Source organism: Pollicipes pollicipes, unplaced genomic scaffold, assembly GCF_011947565.3.
Source record: "Pollicipes pollicipes isolate AB1234 unplaced genomic scaffold, Ppol_2.1 Scaffold_7025;HRSCAF=8324_pilon_pilon_pilon, whole genome shotgun sequence".
NCBI classification, from domain to species: Eukaryota; Metazoa; Arthropoda; class Thecostraca; order Pollicipedomorpha; family Pollicipedidae; genus Pollicipes; species Pollicipes pollicipes.
In genome coordinates this window covers 92,670-101,968 of record NW_023596980.1, presented here as the reverse complement: position 1 = coordinate 101,968, position 9,299 = coordinate 92,670, and the positions used below count along the sequence as shown (strand labels likewise).

At 49.9% G+C, this 9,299-nt stretch overlaps 1 protein-coding gene across 1 annotated transcript; it reads left to right on the top strand.

Annotated features, from left to right (window-relative positions):
- The first annotated feature begins 69 nt into the window (after positions 1 to 69).
- On the top strand, positions 70 to 8,278 carry LOC119108903 (cuticle protein 7). The gene is made up of 3 exons (XM_037232448.1): positions 70 to 111; positions 922 to 1,119; positions 7,862 to 8,278. Exons 1-3 carry the CDS (start codon positions 70 to 72, stop codon positions 8,186 to 8,188), a joined length of 567 nt encoding a protein of 188 aa, XP_037088343.1. The 3' UTR covers positions 8,189 to 8,278.
- Positions 8,279 to 9,299: the final 1,021 nt, after the last annotated feature.

Genomic DNA, 9,299 nt, shown 5'->3' with positions numbered 1-9,299 from the left:
ATGAGCTGGCTCTAAGCTTCCGGCCACGGGTTCAAGCCGGTGGCAGTGGGCGCGCCCAAGGGCGTGGCCATGGGTCCTGCGCTTATTCATCGGTCCGACCAGGAGAACAGTGTGGGTCAGCCAATGACTGGGCGCAACGGGCCGTGACCTCAGGCCAAGATCTGGTCTTGGCCGACCTATAAAAGCAAAGACACTGTGGGAATCTGTACCAGTTGCACGGCGTACCCGGCCACTAAACAACACAGCATGAAGGTAGGTGTCACCAAGCATACAGCTGGACAAGTGCGCTGGTGGCTGCTACGGAGCCATTTGCCACCGGCATTGGGCCAATGTGTTTAACGTGGTCATGGAATCATAAAGCTAGCAGTTGTGTGGATAGTCTTTGGTGCATATTGAGTCTCTTCCATGAGGCTGATGTTGAAAATGGACGTTTGTTGTGTCCTTTCCCGGCAAGCACCGTGCATTTTCCCTCCAAACTAAGTATGGCCAAGCGTCCCTACATCACAGTCATTGAAAATGGCCCAAGTATACCTGAGGTAACCCTAAATGACATTACTGCACCGCAGTTGCCGTGCAGGCTCTGGAATCGTCATTTACAACGACGTATCTCGAACCCAAATGGGCACCGAAATGAATGTCACCAAAACTGCCAACACCAGAAAAACCTAGCTTTTGGCGAATGCGTACGGATTTGTGTTGGCTTTGAGAAAGGCAGCGTTTTACAAACCACGGTATTTTTACATGTGTTTTCAGTGCTCTGTGGTGTGAGCTGCGAATTGAATGACAGATGTGGTCATTACATGTGTCGACTGTAATAAAGCCTAATGTAGTAACGATATCGAATCGAATGTAGTAAAGACGTTGAGAAATTGTTTAAGATTACTATCGCATATCCGTAACATAATCGTTATGGCATTACAGGTGTTCATTATTGCCGTCGTTTTGGCTGCTGCCGCGGCCGCCCCGGAGCACAAGACGTCTCATCACGTGGCACCGACCTACAAGCCAGCCCCCTACCACACGGCCCCGGCGTACAAGCCGACCCCGGCTCCCTACCATCCTGCTCCGTCCTACAAGTCCGCGCCCTACCACCCGGCCCCGGCCTACAAGCCGATCCCGGCTCCCTACCATCCTGCTCCGTCCTACAAGCCCGCCCCCTACCACCCTGCCCCGTCCTACAAGCCGGCGCCCCACCACCCGGCCCCGTCTTACAAGCCCGCCCCCTACCACCCTGCTCCGTCTTACAAGCCCGCTTCTTACCACCCAGTACAAGGAGGAAGCCAAGCCTTTCGCTTACGACTATGCTGTCAACGACCACTACTCCGGAGCTAGCTTCGCCAAGAAGGAAGAGAGCGATGGCCACAACACCCAGGGATATTACTCGGTGGCTCTGCCCGACGGCCGTGTCCAGCACGTCAAGTACGTCGCTGACCACTACGGCGGCTACAACGCTGAGGTCACCTACGAGGGAGAGGCCACCTACCCTGACTACCACCCCGCCCCTGCCTACAAGGCTGCTGCCCCTGCCTACAAGGCTGCCGCTCCGGCCTACAAGCCCGCCTACAGCCATCCCGCTCCGGCCTACAAGGCGGCGGCGTACTAGTCAAATGCCAAAGAATGTTTTCTATTTAAACGCACAAATGCTGATGTTGTGAAACTTTTTTGTGACCTGACCCGCTGTGTTTCAATAAACGAAACACTCAAGCCACGCGTGTTTTTACGCAAGCCATCTTGCGTTGTCCAGTGAGCTAATTTCAGTGATGCAGCTGCAACAACAGCCAAGCAACAACCAACCGAAAATAATGTCAGTAGTATGTTATTTAGCCACGAGGTGGTTTATAACAGGTTTTGTGCGCAGTACCTCCGCCACAAATACAGCCGGAAGTTTTCGGCACGATTAAGACGTATTGAAGTTATTATTTTCAAACGAATATTCTCGGTGATCAGTAGAGGTGATGTGTTGAAAAATAAATGCACCGAAACTCCTTAGATGGTGGTTATCAATGCACTATTTTGTTTAACTTCTCTGGCAAGCCGCTGGGAAAGGAAGCTCCTTCTCCTCGTGTCTGGAATGGCCCAGATCGTTCCAAGTAGGTCCTTCACAGCTCCAGTGCTGCCAGGCGGTCAGGTCGGCATATTCTGCAGGGAATATCCTTCGGATCCTTGCATATCTTAATGACTTGTAGCGTGCCAAGTGCAACTCCTTTATTTCTGAGGGTTTTTGTTGAGTTTTTATTTTTCGCACACAAAGTTGTTTATTTCATAGGCGGCGATTCGCAGCTCTCCCACTTCTTCCTCTTCAGAGATAATTTAGAGAATGATCGGACCGCATGAGCTGACTCACTGCGAGCTGACTTGACTGCACATCCAGGTGATCAACGGGGCGTGTCCGACTGCCACGCGCTACCGGTCAATTTCAGACCGGCACCAGAGTGTTTCCGTCAAGCCGCCGCACCACATGGCGCCACTCGTTTCGCAATCCTTTGGCGCGTTTTGATGTCGGAGGAACGCTTGGAGGTTTGGGCACACGAACATACAGGCAAACAATATGTTTCAGGCTGTTTTCTCACCCTTTGTCTGCACACTTGATCCTGACACCTGAACACTTGTCACGGTTAGGTTACATAACCGACCACCACTCGCGTACATTTTCAAATACTCGCATGACCGTATCAACGTTGAAGCAGCAATCAATTAGTAAGGCGTCATGAGACCACAGCCTCAAAGGAACTAGTGCTAAATGCATCGCCTAACGCCAAGTCAATACCACAGCCATTGTCTGCACCTAAAACCCCGAGCCTGCCAATATATGGCTGAATAGCCCGCACCCCAAATTGGAAAAGTGTGGTGTCTTTTGGCGCAGGCAACTCAATGTAAAGGGCTTGTGACAAGTATTGCTAGCATGCAGTGCAAGGTGTTGCGTATAGCGGATGAATCATGACCCATCGAAGCTGGTTTGCACCTGCTTTCACTATTCATCTTTATTAAATCGATTACGCGACACTGGAGGTAAACAGCAATGACGCTGTGATCAAAACATTTCGAAACGTCACCGAGTCTGTTAGAATTCCAATCAATTAAATTGGTGTTGTTGGGGATTTTTTATTTAATAGTAGATTCGTTATGTCAAGCAGTGCTTTACGAGGCCAGCGACAGTCATACAGTTTGCACAGTAGGAGGTGGCCGGCGGCGGTCGGACATTTTGTAGCAGCGCGTGAGCGGCTCACCCGAACGTTCAGATGTCCCTCCCGAGAGGAGTGAGGAGTGGCCAGGGAAATAAAGGGCTGAAAGTGCGTGTTCAGTGAGTTTTCCTAACATTTTTTGATGCCCAAACCCGGGAAGTAGTGAACTGAAGTTTAAGCATCTGTTATTTTGCTGAGTTGTTCTGAGTGTCAAGATGAGTGTAAGCCCGGATGCTTTCAAGAAGCAAACAGCAGCTAGAGGTTGGCTGACCAGGTAAGTGAGGAAGCTTGAGGGAATTCTGGAACATAAACAACCAGATCAAGATGCACTTCAGGCCGCTAAACTTGGCTGCGAGAAGAGGCTCCACTTCCTGGATGAGGCCCAGTCTGAGGTGGAGCTGTGCTTCGAGACAGAGGAAGAGATACCTAATTATATTGAGGGTGCAGCCGACCTGGGAGATGGGGTGATGTCGGTTTTGGATAAGGTTGGTGGAGCCCTGGAGCGGGACAGTAGGGCTGGCTCAGCGAGCTCACTGAGCCGGGAGGGGCAGAGGCCTCCAAAGTTGGAGCTCCCGAGATACAGTGGGGATGTCCTCAAGTGCCAGTCCTTTTGGGCGAGCTCTGAGGTGTCCTTCAATAATTCGGAGCTGCCTGATGTGACCAAGTTTGCTTATCTTCGGTCGGTGCTGGAGAAGGAGGCCCAGGACTGTGTGGCGGGTCTTTCCCTGACTGGTGCCAACTATGTCAGTGCATGTGACCTCCTCAAGAACAGGTTTGAGAGGAAGGAAGTGATAACCTTTTCCCACATCCAACAGCTTCTTCCACTTCTAGAAGCCAGATCCAGTAGCCATCAGTCCCTGAGAGAACTGCAGGACTGCCTCCTAACCCACATCCGCAGCCTGGAGTCACTTGGTGTGGGAGGTGCCAGGTATAGTGTAATCCTTGTCCCTCTTATCCTGTCTATGCTATCCCCTGACATCAAGCTGGAGTGTGTTCGTGAGGTCACAGGCAAGGAAGCGGACCTGGCGTGGGTGATGAGCTTACTGGCGGCTGAGATGGAGCGCAGGGAGCGTTCCAGTGCCCATGACTCTATTCAGGTACAGGGGGCTCCAGGTCAGCAGCTGGCTGCCCCAGCTGATGAAGAGCGACACAAGGCCACAAGCGGCCCTCAACAAGGGAAGAAGAGAAAGGGGCAGAGGAGGACACCAGCAGCAGCAGCTCTGCAGTCAGGAGCCAGAGCAGGGTGTGGCTTTTGTGGGCAGACACACCAACCTGAGGTGTGTCTGAAGCTAAAGCCCCTGCCAGTACCAGAACGCAGAGATGCTGTCAGGCAGGCTGGGCTGTGTTTTCGGTGCCTGAGAAGTGGACATGTGGCTCGCGGGTGTGACAAGGTGTGTGCTGAGTGTGGAGGACGTCACAGTGCTGTGCGCTGCCTAAAACTGCTTGGTGATGGGGCGCAGAGTGTTGGTGCCGGCTTCCAAGTCAGGGTGCTGGAGGATGCAGAGTCTGTGAGTATGATGTAAGAGTCCGTGAGCAGTCCAGTAAGATGCTGTCCGACAGAGCCCGTGTGCGCGACAGACGGTTGAACCGATTCTGGCCAGTGTGGAGGAATGAGTATCTGCGGACCCTACCTCCGTCGGTCCGCGCGTTTAGGTCCCACGGTAAGATGAGGCTGGGGTCAGCGGTCCTGATCAGTGAGCACCAAGTCCCTAGGATGAAGTGGGTGATTGGGGTAGTTACCAAGCTGTACCCAAGGAGGGACGATGTCACCAAGTCAGCAGGTCCGAACTAAAGCTGGCCAGCTGAGGACCCGGGCAGTCCAGCGGCTGTGCGACATAGAACTGTGTGACGATCAGTGAAGCCGTTCATCACTCGCCCCTCATTCTCCGCCAGGCCAAGTTTGGTGTGGTGCAGTGCCTTGTTTGTTTAGGAAAGCCGTTTCAATCCAAAGGCGGGGAATATGTTTGGGATTTTTGTATTTAGTAGTAGATTTTCTTTTATGTCAAGCAGTGTTTTAGGAGGCCGGCGGCGGTCGGACATTTTGCACAGTAGCAGGTGGCCGGTGGCGGTCAGACATTTTGCACAGTAGCAGGTGGCCGGCGGCGGTCGGACATTTTGTGGTAGCGCGCGAGCGGCTCACCCGAACGTTCAGATGTCCCTCCCGTGGAGAGTGAGGGCTGGCCAGGGAAATAAAGGGCTGGAAGTGTGTGTTCAGTGAGTTCTCCTAGCAGGTATCTTAAACATTAATGACAATATTCAGTGCCGCAGAAAACAAGCAGAAAGGAGCCGGGAGTGTTGACCCTGCCGTTTAACGCATCTTGCATTCAAGTTATCAGGGATTCTATAAGACAACGTGTGATATGTTTTAACGGTGGCTACCATTAAGAACATTGCCGCCCTAAGCTTCCAGCAACAAGAATCTGCAAATTGGGTATATTTACAGTCGGAGAAATATCCCTCGCAGTAGCCTCCCAAGTGTCAGTAATGTGTCTCGGTACCAGAGAGCAAAACTCACCTATTTTAGTCTCCTGTGCCTCTGTGGGCGACTTCAGCCGTGTTCACCAAACCACACTAACACAACTATCGACATCTTAATGGCGTTGAAAAGAACGGAATATATGTGGAAACAGTCAATAAAACTATTAACGACGCTGGCCAAAATGCAATTGGTCGTGCAGAAAACGTTTAGCGCACCCAAACATCTAAAAAATGGCTGACGTATTCATACCAGCACACGTAATAGATCACCATATCAGTGGGATATGGGAGCATGGTTACGAGTGACGCCCTATGGACACCAAGACTTCATACATTTGGAGTCTTAAAGAAAGACGAGGCGGCACGTATGCCGGCGCCGTACTTTGAAGCGCTGTATGCATTTGCATGTGATGCTTCTCAGCAGCTGGTAAGGAGCAAACGCACCTATTTGTTACGCTCAGAAGTGTATCGGTTATTCCCTGTTCCCGACAGTTGCATCATTGAGGTTGAGTCCGTCACGACATGGGGCGGATTGCTGGCATACTGTACCGGAAGCGTTGTAGGGCAAAAACAGTGTTACGACCTAGCCGATAGGGTAAAACGTAAACAAGATAAGAGAAACTTGCGCTAGAAATATAAACGTTCCGATGATAAGTGCCAATACATGGCAATGAACATACAATACGCAACGTCGGTTATACAGTATGCAAAATATGGCGGCAACGGTCAGCTACGACACATTTGTCCAACTGGCGATGACCTGGCAGCAGTAGTTCAATGATTTAGGAGTTTGGTGTATAATCTGGCGCAGAACAGACAACATATTAAATGCCATGGCCATGGTGCGCATGAGACATAGGGAGTTAGTGCTGCGAGTATTGACGTTGCATGGCTCTCATGGTGTTGTGTGGATATTCTAAAGATGGACCATGGGCTGAGACTTGCGAAATGGGTTGCCTTTGTTTTTGGCATTACGGAACCCGACAGAACAGATTTTCTTTCTTTTAGGTTCTGTTACATTTAGGCTGGTATGTCACAATCCCTGGAATTAACGTGAGGTATTTGCTAAAAATTGGTGCGTGAAATTTGTTAATATGAGCATCCGGAAATGTATGCATTTGCCGTTTATAGTGCTTATATATAAAGTGTTTATGTTATATGGCTCAATTGATGCAAAAACATTCCGTATGAAATCGAAAGTTTTACATCAGAAGTTTTTCAAGGCAGTTTTTGGTAGAACGCAAAAAGTTCCTTGGTACTTCAACATTAAGAATGCTTCACAAAACGGCTACCCAAACTGCTGGAAAACTAGAGACAACATGCAAAAGCCAAAAGTGTCACAAAATATCAACATATACATATATATGTATATATATATATATATATATATATATATATCTACATATAGAAATATATGTATATATGCATACGTGTGTGTAGAAGTATATATAACCAACAAAATCAACTTTGGCACATTAACGCATGACATGGCACCTGAATGTATAATAGCGCGCTCGTCATCAATTACATTCTCTTCATCATCAAACTGAATATGTGCCTGTACGTTTTCAATGGAACACCGACATCTAAAGTCATGGGTAAGGAAAGACCGAATTTAAAGGGCGCCAAAATCGCTTGCCACAAGTTGGGCGTGTCCCGGGAATCGGCCAAGTCTCCATGCTAATTCATCAGCCTAGCCTGTGGTAGCGGGAGCCTCCCGTTCAGTGGGCTCCTGTCCTTGGCCTTCCATCGGCGGCTCGCGGACGGCCTATAAAAACGAAAGCACTGTGGAAGCAGGCACCAGTTTCACTGCGCACTCGACCACAAAAACACAGCATGCAGGTAGTCGCTTGAAGGAGGTGCTTGAGGTAGTGTTTTTCAACTGTCAGAGATCACTCTGGAAGACATGCCGTGGTCGGAACCCTGTTGAGATACGTTGTATCAGAAGCGTGGTTGTAAACTGCATTGTGAAACAGGAAAAATGTCAAAACGACTCGCTTATTAACAACACAACTGTTGTGGCATTTCAGATCTTCGTCGTTGCCGCCGTGTTGGCTGTCGCCGCCGCCGCCCCGGCTCCGGAGACGCCGGTGTACAAGCCCACGCCGGCCCCCTACCACCCGGCCCCCTCCTACAAGCCGGCCCCCTCCTACAAGCCGGCCCCCTCCTACAAGCCGGCCTCTTACCATCCGGAGCCCCAGTATAAGGAGGAGCCCAAGCCGTTCGCCTACGACTACGCCGTCAACGACCAGTACACCGGCACCAACTTCGCCAAGAAGGAGGAGAGCGATGGCCACAACACCCAGGGATATTACTCGGTGGCTCTGCCCGACGGCCGTGTTCAGCACGTCAAGTACGTCGCTGACCACTACGGCGGCTACAACGCTGAGGTCACCTACGAGGGAGAGGCCCAGTACCCCGAGTACCACCCCGCCCCTGCCTACAAGGCTACCACTCCGGCTTACAAGCCTGCCCACAAGCCTACTTACAGCCATCCCGCCCCGGCATACAAGGCTGCGGCGTATTAGTCACCCGATGAGAACGTTTGCCTATTTAAACGTGTAAATGTGTTGTTATCAAGCTTTTCGTGACCTGACCTGCTCTGTTGCAATACAGCGAAGCACTCGAGTCATGCGTTTCTTAAAAACACTCATACCTCTTCCAGGGGGCGATGTTATCTGACCAACTGAAAAGGGACATTTCCATTCAACGAAGCTCTTGACGACAACAATATTGGTAATTAATATTAGGCAGTGAACCTCCATGTGACATGATGGCGTGTTATCCGGTCAATGTCGTCACAATACGAAAATGTTATACAATACTATACAATTTTTATTAGTATACAAAACTATACACTAGCTATACAATTGGTACCAAATCAAAACGATGCATCACAACGCCCATTTTCCCTGCGAAATGTGGGTGCCGGCCAGCAAAATCGCCACACTGAAGTTACCTGAAGGGTGGTTGTTAGTGCGCGGCTGGTCAAACACTTCTGAATTGTGGCTGCCTGACGGGTGAGAGCTTCCCCACATCACTCCAATGGACAAAGGATCCGTACTTGACCACCCATCCCGTAATGGCACGTTGTAACCCATCACACACATATGTATATATATATATATATATATATATATAAAGCTGAAGATAAAGCCATGAAATGGGCAACCCTGGGACCACATATATCTAAAATCCCAACAGCTACCTATCAGCTGGCAAAAACTTTAAATAGCATGATTGAACACTACACACCAGCAGAGTATAGCTTGCAACCCACAGGACAATTAATTGGCAAAATCAAGTTTTACAATCCCACCGGTCTACTTGCATCATTGGGCGTAGACAGTCATTTCCCAAACGCGACTGTTGATGAAACAATCCAAATTACACTCGACTGCGTCTATAAACACCAAACCTTGTCACCATTGAAACCGTCACCACCCATTCTCGGAACGGATGCTCCGATTCTACACGGCAAAGGCACGCTTCCGCTGTCCAAGCGGAAAACTCTGCTGCGATGTAGATGGTGTCGCTATGGTATCACCGCTCGGATGTTTCTTTGCAAATATGTACATGTGCTGACTGAAGAACCAATTTGGCTGCACATTGGAAACAACTCAATCATTGCTTTTGCGT

Excerpts from the sequence above, each read along its gene's own strand:
- LOC119108903 (XM_037232448.1), top strand. The coding sequence starts at position 70 with ATGGGTCCTGCGCTTATTCATCGGTCCGACCAGGAGAACAGT. Across the intron at positions 112-921 it reads GGTCCGACCAGGAGAACAGT|GTGTTCATTATTGCCGTCGT; the intron begins GTGGGTCAGCCA and ends ATGGCATTACAG. Across the intron at positions 1,120-7,861 it reads CGGCCTACAAGCCGATCCCG|TATAAGGAGGAGCCCAAGCC; the intron begins GCTCCCTACCAT and ends CCGGAGCCCCAG.